The 18,623-nt window shown below is 39.8% G+C and overlaps 2 protein-coding genes across 4 annotated transcripts in view; one reads left to right on the forward strand and one right to left on the reverse strand.

Moving 5' to 3' along the window:
• The window catches only part of ARG2 (arginase 2), a 30,615-nt gene extending 23,312 nt beyond the window's left edge, over nt 1–7,303 (forward strand). For 2 of the 3 annotated variants that reach the window (XM_045451364.1, XM_045451366.1), the window contains exons 4-8: nt 2,116–2,275; nt 3,170–3,264; nt 3,454–3,558; nt 4,534–4,670; nt 6,816–7,303. In XM_045451364.1, coding sequence (XP_045307320.1) covers nt 2,116–2,275; nt 3,170–3,264; nt 3,454–3,558; nt 4,534–4,670; nt 6,816–7,021 — 703 coding nt within the window. In that variant the 3' untranslated portion in view covers nt 7,022–7,303. The remainder of the gene's footprint in view (nt 1–2,115; nt 2,276–3,169; nt 3,265–3,453; nt 3,559–4,533; nt 4,671–6,815) is intronic. The other variant, XM_045451365.1, reaches the window with a different exon arrangement.
• Nucleotides 7,263–18,623, reverse strand: part of VTI1B (vesicle transport through interaction with t-SNAREs 1B) — a 32,033-nt gene continuing 20,672 nt past the window's right edge. The window contains exons 2-6 of the mRNA XM_045451372.1: nt 16,007–16,065; nt 13,658–13,849; nt 10,439–10,612; nt 8,830–8,891; nt 7,263–7,591 (exon numbers count right to left, since the gene is read on the reverse strand). Coding sequence (XP_045307328.1) covers nt 7,495–7,591; nt 8,830–8,891; nt 10,439–10,612; nt 13,658–13,849; nt 16,007–16,065 — 584 coding nt within the window. The 3' untranslated portion in view covers nt 7,263–7,494. The remainder of the gene's footprint in view (nt 7,592–8,829; nt 8,892–10,438; nt 10,613–13,657; nt 13,850–16,006; nt 16,066–18,623) is intronic.

Genomic DNA, 18,623 nt, shown 5'->3' on the forward strand with positions numbered 1-18,623 from the left:
ATTGGAAGGATACATTAGTAGGCTGAATTGTTTTAAGCAGTTTTGCAAACATGTTCAGGTTCTCCACTTGCCATGTGAGTATGTTCTCTACCTTCAGAGTATGGACTCTAGGATCCTTCTCTTAGTGAATCAGCATGTACTTTATTGAGCACTGCTTGATGTCTTCTCAAATAGTGCTAGGGACTGTGGGAATTGTGATTTATTAAGACTAGATGAAATAAAATAAACATGGGATTAAAAAAAAATATTGAATTATACAGAATTTGAGAGAAAGAAGAGATCCTTCTGGGCCAGAGCAGTCCTATTTGAGTTAAGTAATGAAGGTTTTTGGCAGAAAGAAAAAAGGCATTAAAGTACTATGAGTACTGAGCACTTCATATAGATCTCATGATTAATCTTCATGATAACGCCATGAAGCAGATACAGTTTTACCTAATCTGTTAGGAACACTGAGGGACAGAGGTCAGATAATTTATCCAACTTCTAGAGCCAGGAAGTAGCAGAGGTGAGATTCAAATTCAGAGGGCAAATTCTGAAGGCAATTAGCTTTTCTTTTGAGAGTCAATCTAGCAACTTCCCCTGAGGTGCACACAGAGCTTTTCAGATCTCTTAACAGAAGTTGAATCTTTGTTACAACTGGAAATGCAGGTAGATCTCATTAGGAATAAAATCTCAGGTAGAATAAGACAGTAGCTAGGTTTTCTACAGTGATCCAGTTAAATCAACCAGAGGGTGGGCCTTCTTCCTTTTAGCTCAGTGTTATCTCTTGAAGTTCATTATATAAATGACTTTCTTTTGGTTGTCTATTTGGGAACTGCTTATCAAGGTGATCATCATAATGTTTGGCTTTTCTTTTTTCTGTAGTTATCTACATTGCAGCCCTTTTCACTGTTCCTGATTTTTCTGTTCAGTGCTAAAACTAAGGCTATCTGGAAGATTCTAGAAAGGAAGGGAGGAGTGTACATATTGAACAGCTACTGAACATTTTAAAGGAAGGAGGCATCTCTAGGTCACCCTGTTCCATTTACATAATATGATATAAACTATGGTCTTAGACATCAAACTATCTCTGACTTAAGCCAAGAGTATTATCCCTTTCAGAAAAGGAAACTGTCTAGAAAAACTAGATAACCTGTGCTAGATCACAGCTTTCTGGAAAACAAACAAACAAACAAACAGTAAAGTCCACCACTTTTCACACTAGACCATGCTATCCCGCAAAAAGTCCCTTTGTGGGGCATGGAGCTTAAAATGTTGTCTCATGCTATACTGACCAAGAAGGATAGCTGTACTTAGTTCCTAAAATGCATAAGCTGCACTTCCCATCTATGTCAAATTCTTTGGTTACTGGGAAGCTGGGCAGCTTTCCAACCACGATTTCATCAGCTGTATTCCTACAATGGAGACAGGACAGTTAGCCCATGTACACAGAGTCCCAGGACAAGGAAAGGCAAAAAACACTGATACTTGAATGTCATGCTAATAGATAGAAGATAACATGCAAATAAATGTTTATTTAGTGATCTGATAAATGAGATCTTTAATTGGGTTCCCCTGTTACTTTAATGTCTTTAGCAATTTTGACTTTTCCTTTGAGGAAGTAGCACATAATCTTTCTACAAAGCTATAATGCTAATTTTTATCCTTAAAAAGTTAATAGAACTATTCTTTTTTTTTTTTTCTTTAAATAACGGATTCTTTGAAAGTAATAATTAGATCTCCCTGGTCTTCCTTAAGTATTAAGAAATATTTGTGAGTTGTTACATATAGAACATACCACTTAACTGGATTTCATTCATTGAACAAATATGTAAGGTCCTTTTCTGGGCCAGGACTAATATCAAATTTTAGGGAGAGCAATGACCTCTGTCAAACTAGAATGATAAACAGTCAACAAATTTTGAATCTTTGGAACCTTCCACTTCTCCTTAACTCACTCAAGGTTAATCTTTGGGAACTACAGGCCGAGGACTGTTGGTCATCCAAATCCAGCCGCAGTCTGGGGCCCTGACTTTGCCCTGAGGACAAAGTGTGAACTGCACTGACATGAGGATATTTGTTACTGGTGAGGTTTGCCAAGCAGAGGGCCTCGATTATCATGTTTGTTTCTTGTAGCCTGGCAATTGGTACCATTAGTGGCCACGCCCGACATTGCCCAGACCTTTGTGTGATCTGGGTTGATGCCCATGCTGACATCAATACACCCCTCACCACTTCATCTGGAAATCTCCATGGACAGCCAGTTTCATTTCTCCTCAGAGAACTACAGGACAAGGTCAGTGGGCTGAAATGAAAAGAAAATTGAATTGCTTGCATGGATTATGCTGGGGCTTTGAGGAACTAGTTCAATACGATTTCTGTGAAGGATGGGCTGATGGTGGTGGTAGAAATGTTTAGTATTCCTTCATTTGTTCATCAAAATTATTACGGGCTAGGCAGTCTACTAGATGCTAGGGATATAAAGAGGACCAGGATATGGTCCCTGCTCTGAGGGAGGGTGTGTGTGTGTCATAATCTTGCAAGAAAGGAAAGTGGCATAACTCTAGTGATTGATATACCTATAGCACGAGGACTTCTTGGTTAGAGGTCCCCAGTCCTGCTTCACTCTCAGATCCACTGGTCCAGAGGAAAGTAAAATTATGATTACCTCTAGGTAATATTTTCCTAGGTGGTTTAGAAAACATGGGAGTCCATATTAGGTATAGACTAGAATCTGTATATCCTTCCCCTCAATGAGGGACCAAGTTAAAGCAGGATAGTACAAAAGTTATTCATTAGGCAGAATTCCTGTTTTGGCTGTAAGCAACATAAGATGGCAACTGGGTTTTGTTTCAAGAACCATTCTGTAAACAATTCAGTAATGTACAAAGGGGTGAAAAAGGGCTAATCAGCAGTGTTCCTGTTATTTAGGTAAGTTAATGAGAAACCGTGGCTATCTTAGGAGAATTTTTTTTTTTTATTCCAGGAAATTTGTGTTCTTCAGCTGCCTGCCTTCTGAATCATTTCTACTTCTATCAGTTCTTTCCCAGTGCATGTGTGTCTTGTGCTGCTTTAAGCATATCTTGTAGGTAGGAGGAGAAAGCAGCCTGCATACATTGAGAAGCACACAGTAATTATCTTGATCAGACCAAGAATCCTTGATGAGTCTTGTCCATTCCTCTTTTGACAGGTACCACAACTCCCAGGATTTTCTTGGATCAAACCTTGTATCTCTTCCCCAAGTATCGTGTATATTGGTCTGAGAGATGTGGACCCTCCTGAACAGTAAGTTGATACACTGGGGTTAAGCTTTGGGCCTGTCTCGGATATTTATGTTCCTTTTGATAGGTTGTTCCTTGCCTTAACCTGTTGTAGGTCACTATAGAGACAGACTCACCCCCAATCCCACCCCAACAAGGATTTGATTAAAAATGCTCTTTAAACTAAGGACTCCTTCCTTTATATCTCATCCAGTTTTATTTTAAAGAATTATGATATCCAGTATTTTTCCATGAGAGACATAGATCGACTTGGTATCCAGAAGGTTATGGAACAGACATTTGATCTGCTAATTGGCAAGTAAGTAACTACAGTGGATGTCTACTTCCAAAGGGAAAAGTCCCAAAGGGAATAGGGCAGACTCCCAATGAACAACACACTTTAGCCCATGTCTCGAGGATAGCAGCTTTTTTAAAAATAAAAGCAAAATATGTACACATACAAAAAAATTCAAATAATTTGGAAAGGCAGAATATGAAACATAGGTCATATTCTTCCTCTGGGATTGGGAGGGGGTTTCCTTGAAGTCATTGCCCAGCTCCTCTGTCTCTCATGAAGTTTTTTTTAAGTCCATTTTTAATTCTTATCTTTTGAGAAGTGTTTGTTCAACTGTTCCATTCTTTCCTAAGCTCACAATTGCTTCATCTGAAAGTTTTATATTGAGCAAATCTTGACAGTATAGCTAGAAAGATGGCAGATGAATGCCAATAGATGCTAATTATAAGGGCATTTGCTCAGTGTGGAGTCTTTATTTCCAGGTGATTAATGGCATACTACCAGGTAGCAATTACATTTCTTAAGCTGTTAAGAAATTTAGTTATCTAGGATATATGTGTTGTATGCTAGTTTCTACTCTTGGAAACCAGGGCGAAACTGAAATTAGAATTGGGAGATAAGATTATAGACCTCAAATCAATTAAGTTCAGCTGCTATTATATGGAGAGACTGAGCAACTGTAACCTAGATCAATCTAGGAAAAGTGAAGAATTCCCTCTATTGACAGTTGTTAATGTGAATGGCTCTAATGCCTAGGTTAAGTCATAAGTATAAACTGCAGTTAATCTGTCTGAGGCACACAAATGGCAAAATTATGACGTGGCGTGTAGAAAGCTAATATGGTAATACACAGTAACATCCAGAATAGGAAACCTGGAAATCTGCTGTATTAGCAAAGTACCAGGACTAACAGCAACAAAATCAAGGAACTAAGACTGTAGGAAGGATCAATGTCCAAGTACACCCAAATGACTATTCTCTTATCCTCTTCCTCTCAAGAAGACAAAGGCCAATCCATCTGAGTTTTGATATTGATGCATTTGACCCTACACTGGCTCCAGCCACAGGAACCCCTGTTGTAGGAGGACTGACCTATCGAGAAGGCATGTATATTACTGAAGAAATACACAATACAGGTAAGAAGTGATCATCCTGTTAACTATGGAAATATGCTGACCTCTCTAACATGCCAAAAGATTTTCTTCTATTCCATGCCATTACAGATACGATATTTCTTAAACTTTTATAACTGAAAGTCATTTGGTCAGGCTAATAAGGGATAGTCATTTATAGGCATATTTTGACTTGGATCATAGCAAAATATGCGAAGGTAATACTGAATAACCTGCCAAACTGATATAGTCCTTTGCATCTGAATTGTCTAAAGGCTAAGATTAAAAAGCAAGGCCAAGTAGCTATAATTTTTACCCTGACATTAAAAGTTAGTTCACTTGGAATTAAGAAGGTAGAGTTAAACCTTCTGGAAGATAGTTTAAAGATGGACAATATCTTGGGTCCTTTCATATAGGATAAGCCTTATACTAGAGCTTGATAGTTTATTTTTTAAACTTTAAAAAAAAAATTTTTTTTCTTTTTAACGTTTATTGATTTTTGAGACAGAGAGAGACAGAGCATCAACGGGGGAGGGTCAGAGAGAGGGAGACACAGAATCTGAAACAGGCTCCAGGCTCTGAGCTATCAGCACAGGGCCCGACGCGGAGCTCGAACTCACGGACCGCGAGATCATGACCTGAGCTGAAGTTGGACGCTTAACTGACTGAACCACCCAGGAGCCCCTTTTAAACTTTTTTTTAAAGCTTATTTATTTTGAGAGCGATCAAGACAGCTCAAGTGAGGGATGGACAGAGAGAGGAGAGAGAATCCCAAGCAGGCTCTGCACTGCCAGCACGGATCCAACTCAGGGCTCCATGACCTGAGCAGAAACCAAGAGTCGGACGCTTAACCTACTAAGCCACCCAGGTGCCCCTATTTATGTTTTAAAGTTTAATTATTTGAGAGGGAGGGAGGGAAGGGTGGAGAGAGAGAATACCAAGCAGGCTCCACACTGTCAGTGCAGAACCTGATGTGGGGCTCAATCTCACAAAGTGTGAGATCACAGCCTGAGCCAAAATCAAGACTTGGAGGCTCAACTGAGCCACCCAGATCCCCCTATTTCTAATAGCTCAAACCCTCTGGATTACTTCTGGGCTACAAAGTTTCCGGTTTAGTCAGTGGAAATCAGACACACAAATCATCAGAGACCCAGATGCTTGCACAGGAACTGGTGGAAATGCTGCAGTAACATGCCTGCTCATTTCAGTTTTGCATTGAACTACACATTGCTAATAAAGGACTGTACACTGAACAAATGTAATGGTACCAAGCAGGTCATGTACTATACTATAGTATCAATAAATCAGTAGATATATACACCCATGTTTCCAGGCTTCATGGCCACCCTAAGTGGTCTAGGTATACTGATACTTGTATTCTCCAATACTAGTCTGTTCAAATGACTTGAAGAGGTAGATTAACTTCACCCAGAATAACAACAAAAAAGTTTACCTCAAAGAAGTGGGGCCTGTGTGTTGGGGATGGGGAGTAGAAGGCATGTCTGGGTAGGTTCTTCGGGTTTACTCTTCCCTTCTCAAACCCTTTAGTACAAGTTCTTCAGCCCTCACAGAAGGTAACAAGTCCAGATTAAAGTATGGCCAAGTCTTCCCTTGACTAAGCGCAAGATACTGGGTCAGTACGATGGGAGACCTAAACATCTTGTCAGACATGATACCTGCCCTTAACCTGGAGGGGTGAGACTAAGATCTGCCCTAATAACTATACTTCAGGGCATGTGGTGCCTTAAGAGATAAAACGTCAGAGTTCAAAAGTGGGGAACAGCTCAAAAGATCTCTTCATACAACTACATACAGACATCTGGAAGGTTCCTAGTAATACTGGACATGGCACATATTTTCCCAACAAGTAGGCTGAAAAATCCTACCTCCTCCCCACAGGCTCTTTCCTCATCTCATACAGAAAACCTGACAGCTATGCCTATTCTGTTAGTTGAAGAGGGATGATTGATTTTAATCTTACTCTAGTATACAGTGTTTGAACTTCATGCCCAAGAAGATGAGGTAGGTATAAGGGGTTCCTTGACCGTAGGTAATTTTAATAGTAGAAAATTACTTTTTACCTTGGCCTGTTCTATCTAGTAGGACGACCCTCACTGAAAAGAGCGGCTAGGGAATCTTCTAAGGTTTTGTCATGCTTTGTTCTTTCAGGATTGCTGTCAGCACTGGATCTTGTTGAAGTCAATCCTCAGCTGGCTGCTTCAGAGGAAGAGGCCAAGGCTACTGCAGGCCTGGCAGTGGATGTGATTGCTTCCAGTTTTGGTCAGACAAGGGAGGGAGGGCACATTGTCTATGACCAACTTCCTACTCCCAGTTCACCAGATGAATCAGAAAGTGAAGAACGTGTGAGAATTTAGGAACTTTGTGTGCTGACACGTTTGTCATGATGGGCATTCCAGAATTATGAGGCATTTGAGGGCACATATACTAAATGGTTGTCTGGGTCAATATTGCCTTAATGAGAACATTTGCGCATTCTCACAATTGTAAAGTTTCCTTTCCCTCTCCATTTTGGTGACCAATACTACTGTAAATTTGTGGGGGTTTTTTTTGTTTGTTTTTGCAGTTCACAGGCTATTAATATGTTGGAGTACTATGTAAATTTAAAGGAGTCATAAACAGCATTTATTACCTTGGTATATCATACTGGTCTTGTTGCTGTTCCTTCACAGTAAAGTGGTTTTCCGTCTTCCCTCCCTTCTCCCAGTCTAGCTACACAGTGCATCCTTGAACCATTACCTTACAGCAGCACTCCGCTTATTCCCCATCCCTAACACCATTCATTCACAGGGTCAAAGTTCTGGTCCGCAAACCCTTCCCTCTAGGAAGTTCAATGCTTGTGAAAGAATTTGTAATAAACCAGACCCCCTAGGATGGCCAGCTCCAGTAAGATGACGATGGAAAGTAGCAGCTTGTTGGTTGTCACTCTACAAAGAGAAGCAAAGCAGGGAACAGTCAGAAGCCTGGATGTCCTTATTTCTGTCCATCTGTAACACTGAGGAGTTTGACCCTCAGGCTGAGGCTAGATACTGTGAGACAGATTGAAATTTTGTTTGATCACATAGCCACTGAAGTTAGTGTACATATAAGGTTCTTTCAAGTGACATCTTGAAAGCTTTTTTCAACTGTAATTTAGGGATAACACTACCTCATGGAAATGTTGAAAATTGTGACAACAGATACCAAAGCATAAAAATGGCTTCTTGATTCTAAAATGTTTTCAAATAGTAGTTACTTTCTCACTTTAAGAATAGCTTTCCTAGAGGCATCTGGCTGGCTCAGTAGGAAAAAGATGTGACTCTTGATCTTGGGGTTTTGAGTTCAAGCCCCATGTTGGGTATAGAGACTACTTAAAACTTTAAAGGCTTTTCTAGGAGAGCTAGTGTTTATTAAATATGAAAGATTTTTTTTTTTTTTTTTTTTTTTTTTTTTTTTTTGTTGAGTAGGCTCAATGTCCAATATGGGGCTTGAACTCATGACCCTGAGATCAAGTGTCAGATGCTCTACCAACTGAGCCAGCCAGGCACCCTGAAAAATCATTTCTGAAATCAGGTTGAATATTTCAAAATAGCAGAAATATAATACCACTAACTACTCTCTTCCTCCATCAACCCAAAAGTATACCTTTATAAAAGCATTAAACTTTTTGAAGCCGTTATATTATCTTTTGTTAACACAAAGAATTCAATCTCTGGTTCTTCAAGGCAACTCTAACTGAAGCTTTCCTCTGGTTTGACAAGACATTTACCACTGTTTAGGAAAATCTCACTCTACTAGTTCCCTGGCTAGGTTGTAGTTTTGTTTAGTGCACTAGGGGTTTTTTTTTTTTTTTTTTTAAGTCAACTTCTTGCTAACAGAGCAGAGCCAAAAGCAACTACTAAGCAGTAGCTGTAAAAACAGTTTTCTCACCAAGTTTATACAACTATATTTCAAGGAACATGAAGCTCTATTACTCCCATGTGCTCTGAAGAATGTAAACTGGGATTAAAAGTGGACAAATTTTTGACTGCTCCAAGTCAGAGCAGCATATAATTTTAACAAAGAATTTTGTCCTGGGATATTTATACAAGATAATACTTTATTCTTTCTGCTTTATCAGGACCTTTGCAAGTCACTGTTTAATGTCTTAGAGGTAGGAGAAATTTTGTGACTTTTTAAAACTTACTTTCTGGACATTGAACGGAGAATCTTTCGACTTTTGCTCAAGTTTTCACTTGTGTTTACCAGCTGAGAAGAGAAAATAGCAATTATTTCCCCCTTTTAAAAGTAGATACCGTAGAACCTGAACATTCCTAAACTGACAGTGGGCATTAAAGGGTGTGTGCTGAAAAACCCCATCAAACCAATCTGAATGATGGCCTCTGAGTACAAGTAGAAGAAACTGGCAAGGATAAGATACCTTAGTACTCAACAAGCAGGCTTAGGAATTATTATGTCCCAAGGTTACTGTGGGGGACTCCTGGGGCCAAGCTAATCCTTCACCTTGGCTACTCAAGACAGAAAAAAGCTTCAAGTGTGCCTCACCAGTAACTGTGAAGCAACTTAAGATTTGAATTTCATCAACCAAACTCCAGGAGGGCCTCTTGAGTTAGTATTTGTTTTTGTAGGCTGGTCAATTACCACTTTTGGGATCTGATTCATTTTTTCTTTACCACTTTTACAGATGCACTGAATTGTGAAAGGAATTAATCTTTTAAAAGCCTTTAAAAAAATTTCCCTTTGGTTGCCTGTTGATAATCAAGATAGCTGGGGGATATTTTAACAGATGCCACCTACCATCTGTTCCCATTCCCCAGTGGCCATGGTAAGTTGATCTCAGCTCATTCCACAGCTTTTAAATTCAACCATCCACCTGCTTTTTTCAAAAGTCAAAAACCATACAATATGTAAGCAAGTTGTCTTCTCCACAGTTTACCTTGAAATCAGTAGTTGTGAATTTTCACTGAGGATGGAAAGGCATTATTCTGATTTACTTTAAAAATGGGGATAATTGCAGCTATTAGGATATGAGAAAATCCTCTCCAATCCCCACACTGAGCTAATACTTTCCATCCAAGCCTTGCCCACAGTATCTATTCTTCAATTTGGATGTGCCTTTTAACGTTAAGGATATAACATTCTACTGGCAAGCTGCACTATTTTTTAAATTTCTGTGCAGGTATATGGAAAGGGAGAAATGAGTTTTTCAGAACCTCTTAAGAGTGATAGAGACTCCATTGATATAGGCATTTGGCCTAAGTTGTTTCTGTTTTCTTCCCACAATGATCCAGCTTACCTTGGGTAACAGGAAAGAGTCATAGTCTAGGACTGACCCCCTCTATAAATTGTTAGTGGTACTATTTTATGACATGTGGAAAATAGCCTTGGCTCTAAATGAGAAAAAAAAACCCAAAACCCTAGGATCTTTTAAGTAGATGACGCTTTCATAAGAACGGGATAATATCCTACTAGATGTATGAGAAAAATCTCAGGTTGGTAATACAGGAATTAATAAAAGGATGGAGTGGCTACAGTCTTAGATTTAGTTGACAATCTTCCATAAATACAGAAATTGGGTTTCTTCTGTCTCCGCCCTGGCCCCTCCAATGACCTCTACATCTGAGGGGTAAAAAACTTTCAAGAGAACTCTCTCAACCAAGAAAATTAAAAATTGAGAAAAGCTGAAGTGCTTAAAAGGTCCTGACACTGACTTCAGAACTGCTGTAACTTCCGGCAGTGGTAAGGCATCAGGATATAAAGGGCCCACCTACTTTGCCCCATCCACTCAGACTTACCCTACTCTTAGTACGCTCCAATTGATCACGTTGCTCACCCAGCTCTTCTATGATTTCTGAGCCAATCTGGTCAGTCTCTGTGGCAATCCGATGAGAACGCTCAATACTCTGGGTGGCCCGGTTCAGGCTGTCAGTGCCTTGCAGAAGCAATGCCCTTTGAGACTGTAGCCGATTCTGACCAGAAAATGGAACGGAAATATTAAACATCTCCCATCATAAATTCATTGCCAGCACATTCCTTATGACCCTTCTGATGTAAGAAGGGATATAGTGTGTGCAATGTTTACTTATTTTGAGAGACGGTGTGTGTGGGAGGGGCGGAGAGAGAGTTGGGGAGAGAATCTCAAGCAAACTCCATGCTGTCACTGCAGAGCCCAACGTGGGGCTGGCTTGATCCCAGGAACGATGAGATCATGACCTGAGCCGAAATCAAGAGTTGGACACTAGGGGTGCCTGGGTAGCTCAGTTAAGTTTCCAACTTCAGCTCAGGTCCTGATCTCACGGTTTGTGGGTTCAAGCCCCGTGTGAAGCTCTGTGCTGACAGCTCAAAGCTTGGAGCCTGCTTCCGATTCTGTCTCTCCCTCTCTCTCTGCCCTTACCCGCCTGCAGTCTGCCTCTCTCTCAAAAAATAAACATTAAAAAATATCTTTTTAAATAAAGTCACTCAACTGACTTGAGCGACCCGGGTGCCCCTCATTACTTTTAAGACAAACAAAGATGCTAATCAACTATAAGATTATAGGGGCGCCTGGGTGGCTCAGTCGGTTAAGCATCCGACTTCAGCCCAGGTCATGATCTCGTGGTCCGTGAGTTCGAGCCCCACGTCGGGCTCTGTGCTGACAGTTCAGAGCCTGGAGCCTATTTCGGATTCTGTGTCTCCCTCTCTCTGTCCCTCCCCCGTTCATGCTCTGTCTCTCTCTGTCTCAAAAATAAATAAACATTAAAAAAAATAAAAAACAAACAAAAAACAAAAAAAACAAAACAAAACTATAAGATTATATTCAAGGTCAGATGAAAGTACCTGGAATCCAATACAAGATGACATACCTTTCACTCCACTGGTTTTATACTTGTGATGCAAGAAAAGGAGGTTAAAAACAGAGCATTTTCCCTGTGTTTGTGATGAGGTTGCAATGATTTCATGTACTTTCTGGACTAACAATTTATGAGAGGCAGTGGCCCAGATGTGGGGTGCAGGAGCTATCTGAATATGTGTATAGCCTGTAACTTTTGACAGGACAACAAACCAACTAAATTCCATAGCTTTAGAAATAGATTAATTCACTGAAGATTCCCACCTGACTGGTACTGAGGACTGATGCACCATGAATAAGCTATTCATTTTTAGTACATTCAGACTTCAAAATGATTTGTGACACTACTACATTTTGGAAAACATTTAACTGGTTACAATCCTGGTAAGCCCCAAAAGAATTTCACCTCAGCCATACAAAACATAAACTCTTAAGTTGCCACACTGGTGACTACTCTCAGAGAAGGAGGTATCTGGGGCCAAGTAAGCTGCCCTAATTTCCCTAGTGCCCTAATTTCCTAAATATCTGCCAAAATTTTACTCCACCTATAATCCCAAGCACCGAAGGCATGATGACAGAAGTAGCCATTGTCAGCCAGAATTTACCACCGACAAATAGGAACAGTTAAGTTCTTAGCTATTAAAGCACTTATACATGCACCACTCAGAAAGGGGCCGGTTCACAGGGCCTATTACTGATGCCACCATCAGGCAGCCAAAATATTGGGTTTCTAGATGAGAAGTTTTCATATGTGGCATACAGGCCAGTGGATGATGGAACCACTGAATGTCACTGAAATAAATCCCAGTTAATTCAGCTCAAAAGAAGTAGGAATAAGGAATAAGGCTTTTTTTTTTTTTTTTTTTTTTTAATGAAAGATGGATATTTTTAACTGATTAGATTGAAGAGAAGGAAAAGATCACATAAATCAACTCGAGGTCTGGAACAGTAATTCCAATGAAGGTGGTATGTATATTTAAATTGTTTTTATGACTCTGAAACTAGTAGTTTTAAAGCAAATTATTGTTTGGCTTTATCTCCCCCCCCCCCTTTTTTTGTTGGTTTATTTTTGGTAACAAATGACCAAAGTCACTTTATACCTCTCATTTCACTTTAACAAGCTTCACCTATCTGCCTTTTCCCAGTCTCCCTTTACAAGTGAATTTTGAAACGTTTATATCATTTTCAAATACTCCAGTTTGACACCAGTAAATGTCAGGCCAGTATCGTCTGAACTCTTCAACTATAGTCAGGACGCATCATCAAACAGGATTCTTTCTACACACATGTAGTCTGCACTTACAGGCCCCGCCATTTCTTTCCCATGCTCCTGGCCAGGCCACCTGCCAGGCCATTTCTACTTTGCACAGTGGAGTATAATTCCAAATGCAACACATTACATTTAGTCTTTGTAAACTTTTACTCCTTTAACTTCTCTAGATAGTTTCAGAATATAGATTTTCAATTCTGTCAGTCTAATTTGATAAATCAGAATACTGGGGTCTAGAGAGGCAGTCTGGCTTACTTTCTATTACAACTGAGTAAGCTGTGAGCCCCTTCCTGAAAGCGTGGGCTATCCTGATAAAAACCTAACTGAATTTTTTGAGCATATCTGAAAAAACTGGATTTATGGGTCAGAATACAAAGTCCAGATACAGTAAGAAAAGGGAACTCTTGTATTCCTCCACTATATATCAAGTACTGTTTTATTAAAGATACAAAGAAATCTAAGCATGGTTGGGAAAGATCTGCATTAAATAACAGGACAGGTGAAGGGCGCCTGGGTGGCTCAGTTGGTTACGCATCCGACTTCAGCTCAGGTCATGATCTCACAGTCTGTGAGTTCAAGCCCTGCGTCGGGCCCTGTGCTGACAGCTCAGAGCCTGGAGCCTGCTTCGGATTCTGTGTCTCCCTCTCTCTCTGCCCCTCCCTGTTCATGCTTTGTCTCTCTCACTATCAAAAATGAATAAATGTTAAAAAAAAAAATTTAACAACAAAAAAATACAGGAGAGGTGGTTACCCCAAGGCGGGAGGGGAACTGGATGCAGGAAAGAGGATAAGGTGGGAAGAATAAGAGTTCAATAAACACTGATAACATAAACTGTACTCTACGACATGGTTAATTTTTGTGCCACAGGCCCTTGAGATAAAAGAAAAAAAAAAAAAAAAAACAGCTAAGGCTTACCATATGCTCATTCTCTACAGTGTATGTGCCATATTTCATGTCTCCTCGGCCCCCAGGTGTGGCTGTCAAAGGTGTGCTTCTCACTTCCCGATGGAGTTTAGCAAGGTCCTTCCGGTAGGTTCGAAGCTTAGACATCATAGGGTTACGGAAAGACAGAGGTGCATAACGTAGTTCCTCTTCCATCTCTGCCAGCTAGGAAGGCAGAAAGTGAGTAGATAGCCTGGTTCTTTTCTCTCTCATCTGGGCACATGCCTAGTAGGACTAATCAAACCAAAGACAACTGCAAATAAGTATTCAACCATATGTTCCATGAGGGCAAGGACCACATGTGATCTGTTCACCTCATTATTCTGAGTGCCTGGCACAGTGCCTAGCATGCATAGAACAGGCATTCAAGAAATATGTGATGAATGAGTGAAAAAAACTAACAAGCACCTTATATCTGACTAAACATTTTTATATATATTATCTCATTTAATCATCCCTGTCCTCAATAAGGTAGTAAATACTACTTCTATTTCATATGTAAGAATTGAAGAAATGTACTCAAGATAACACAATAAGGGAAGTCAGGATTCAAAATCTTCAAATCGCCTTTCCAGTATACCAGATTCTTAAGCTGTTATAGTTCAAGTACTTTCATGAAACACTTTGAAGTCTACTGTACTAAAAATGATAGGGGTCTGGCATGAGGTTTCTTCCTTCCTCTTCTTTTGGAAAATCAATTGTTTGTCTCCATGTCCTATATAACCAGGGGTCCACATGAGATCTCCATTTTATTGGGTAAGTAAAATATAACACTCAGACATGTTCACAAGAGCCATAAATTATTTTCATCTGCCTGGGATGGCCAAAGTTGGATTGGTTAATTTTGCTAAGTTCAGAGAAAAGTATCTAAACACCAAACAAATAAATTGGTATTAGCTGAAAGATGTTTAACATTCTACAAAGATATTAACCAAAAAAAGAAGACTGATTCTATAACTGGTATCCTGCAGATGCCCAGATTTACACAAGTACTAAGAAGAGTTTCTAGTATGTCCATTGTGAAGGAGATAGTTTCCACAATTTCCACAATCTGGTGGCCTGACTTTATCCATTCATCCATCGGTGGACATTTGGGCTCTTTCCATACTTTGGCTATTGGAACCTGGATTTTAACCCCAAATTCCTGAAAGGGTTTGATGAAGCTAGAGGATAAGGATATGGAGAGAGAGGGACACTACTTCTAAAAAATAAGGTTTTGTTTTGTTTTTAAAGAAAAGCTATAGATTAAGAGAGAAGCAGTTGTTAAATTGCTCGGCAGCCTGGACCAACATTTGACCAGCCCACTTTGGGTCCTGATTGGAAACCTGTCCAGTCCATGCATGCCCTGCCCAAGGAACCAAATCCAGCCACTATGCTTGTTTGTTTGCTTTCTCTTTCTCTCATTTAATTAATTTATTTTTATTATTTCGGCTTTTATTAATAAAACTAAACTCAAGGCAACTGCTTGGTTCTTGCATTTGATCTGACCATATACCAGACAAGTGGTTCTTTATGAGGACTTAGGGGAGAAATGTCAATATACAGACAGGTTCCATCAAAACTGGGATGTTGCAATATCTAATAAAGTTAGGTAAATGAAATTAAAGAGAACATATTATATATTAAAAACCAGAAATCTCCCTCTCTAATATCAGGGGATTCCTTTAACAGTCTTCAACGTGTTTGTCAAGATCAATCATATTCACTATGTTGTCTTTTAAAACAGCAGAAGGGAAGTACAACCACTTCTGAGGTACATTTTTTGTGATAATAATTTTAACAAAGAAGAATAACTCATCTTAATGGCCAGCTTTTAAAATTTCATTTTACAAGACCACCCAGGTAGGGGCAACCAGGTGGCTCAGTCGGTTAAGAACCCGACTTCAGCTCAGGTAATGATCTTGCGGTTCATGAGTTTGAGCCCCACATTGGTCTCTGTGCTGACAGTTCAGAGCCTGGAGCCTGTTTTGGATCTGTGTCTCCCTCTCTGCTCCTCCCCAACTCGTGCTCTGTCTGTCTGTCTGTCTGTCTCTCTCTCAAAAATACACAAACATTAAAAGACCACCCAGGTAAAGGTTTGAGAATGCCCTTACTACTCACGTCAGGAATGTATTATATCAAAGACTAATTTTAAGAGAGTAAGCTTTACCCATTTGTGTTTGTCAAATCCTCTCATCACTCACCCCATCAACTGGCCTCACTTAGTAAGAAATAATCCAAATCAAGATCAATACACAGGAACATTTAATCTGTGGTCGGGTAATAATTCTGGAAAAGACTAACTCCAGGTAGAAGAAATGAGAACTTGCTCCCTGTTCTTACCGTTTCATTTGCTTCCTGTTGCTTTTCATCAAAATCTCTGATCAGTTTTTTCTTCTCTTCTGGAAAAGGTAAACAAGTTTCAAGAGTTCAGTCCTGCCTTCCATATATTTGTAGAGGTCATTCTCTTTGCTTACAATAAACTCCCCAACCCTCTCTCCTGATGGGGTAACAGTACTTAATCACCTCTAAAAAGCATTTAGACATGTACGGGAACTTGTTATCACAACGATGGGGGAGTGAAGGAAGTGGGTATTACGAATGGCATTTAGGGCCCAGGGAACAAAAATATCCATGCTTGGGACACTCCTGAATTATCTGGCCCCAAAGGTCAAGATTATTCTACTATGAAACACTATAGGTCTAAGTTAATTACTGTCAATCTATTTTTCCCAAGAGGGATCAGGCACACCATCAACAAGAATGTTTAACAATACTGATGTTCTAAATTCTTGTTCCCACGTTCACCTCCACTGTGAAACATTTCTCTGTATTAACCCTCATCCACTGCTTTTCTGCAAAACAAATTCAAGACTCACTTATTCTGCTTGCTGGGGAGACTGCATGGTATGGTACATATTTCTCATTGGCGGTGGTATGTAAAATGATGCAAATACCACGGACTCACACAGTGAGAAAATCATTCCATTTGCAATTCTCTTTCAATCCTTTGCATTATGTCATTTCAGTGCTAGTATGTCTTTAATACCTAAAAATTACTAATCTCTTTTAACAAAAATAGAATAGGCTTCAGCTTCCAACCAGTAACATTTAACTAAAACAGCATTGTTTTGCCTGGACTGTATTTTTCAGATCATTTAGATAGGTCTCCAAGAGTTTCCACTTAACAGATCTATCATTCCATCACAAAACAGTGCAATATAAGGGCACCTGGGTGGCTCACTCAGTTAAGCATCTGACTTCAGCTCAGGTCATGATCTCACCGTTTGAACCCTGCATTGGGTGAACTTGAGCCCCACTTCGGGTGAGCCCTGCTTCTCTCTCTCTCCCTCTCTCTCTGCCCTTCACTCATTTGCACCCCCTCTCAAAAAAACAAAAAAACAAAACCAGTGCACTACACATTCTTTTCAGGTGTACATGGAATATTTTCCAGGATGTTATTATTAGGCCACAAAATAAGTCTCAATAAATTTTTAAAAAAGACCAAAATTATATCATGCATCTTTTCCATCCACAATGGTACAAAACCAGAAATCAACCACAGAATAAATTTGGAAAGAACATAAATATACAGAGAGGGTAAATAACATGCTACTGAACAATGAATGGGTCAACCAAGAAATCAAAGAGGATATCAAAAAATACTTGGAGACACCACTAGTGTTGGCAAGGATGTAGAGAAAAAGGAACCCTCATGTACTGTTGGTGGAAATGCAAACTGGTGCAGCCACTGTAGAAAATCATACAGAGTTTCCTCAAAAAGATAAAAATAGAACTCCCCTACAATCCAGTAAATCCACTACTGGGTATTTGCCCAAAGAAAACAGAAGCACTGGGGCGCCTGGGTGGCGCAGTCGGTTAAGCGTCCGACTTCAGCCAGGTCACGATCTCGCGGTCCGTGAGTTCGAGCCCCGCGTCGGGCTCTGGGCTGATGGCTCAGAGCCTGGAGCCTGTTTCCGATTCTGTGTCTCCCTCTCTCTCTGCCCCTCCCCCGTTCATGCTTTGTCTCTCTCTGTCCCAAAAATAAAATAAAAACGTTAAAAAAAAAAAAAAAGAAAACAGAAGCACTAATTCAAACAGATCTATGCACCTGTATGTTTATTGTAGCATTATTTACACTAGCCAAGAAACATGGAAGCAACCCAAGTGTCCACCCACAGATGAATGGATAAGATGATGTGACACACACACACACACACACACAAATGTTACTCAGCCACAAAAAAGAATGAGGGGCGCCTGGGTGGATCAGTTGGTTAAGCGTCCAACTTCAGCTCAGGTCATGATCTTGCGGTTTGTGGGTTCAAGCCCCACACTGGGCTATGTGCTGACAGCTCAGAGCCCGGAGCCTATTTCAGATTCTGTGTCTCCTTCTCTCTCTCTGCCCCTCCCCTTCTCCCGCTCACATGTGCGCTCTCTCTTTTCTAAAATAAACATTAAAAAAAAAAAAAAAAAAACGAATGAAATCTTGCTTTTGCAATGACATAGATGGATCTAGATGGTATAATGCTAAGTGAAATAAGTCAGTTAGAGAAAGATAAATACCATATGATTTCACTCATATGTGGAATTTAAGAAACAAACAAAACAGAAAAAAAGAAACAAAAACAGATGCTAAATATAGAGAACAAACTGGTGATTTCCAGAGGGGAGGCAGGAGGGGGATTAGGTAAAATAGATGAAGGAGATTATAAGAGTACACATCATGATGAGCACTGAGTAATGTATACAATTACTGAATCAGTATACTGTGCACCTGAAACTAATATAACACTGTATGTTAATTACACTGGGATTAAAAAAAAAATACATGGAAACAAATAAAACTCAATAGTCTAAAACTGTTGGGATGCAGCAAAAGCTGTTCAAAGAGGGAAGTTTACAGCAATACAGACCTATCTCAACAAACAAGAAAATTCTCAAAGAAATAACCTGATAT

This window comes from Leopardus geoffroyi, chromosome B3 (assembly GCF_018350155.1).
Source record: "Leopardus geoffroyi isolate Oge1 chromosome B3, O.geoffroyi_Oge1_pat1.0, whole genome shotgun sequence".
Classification (NCBI taxonomy): Eukaryota; Metazoa; Chordata; class Mammalia; order Carnivora; family Felidae; genus Leopardus; species Leopardus geoffroyi.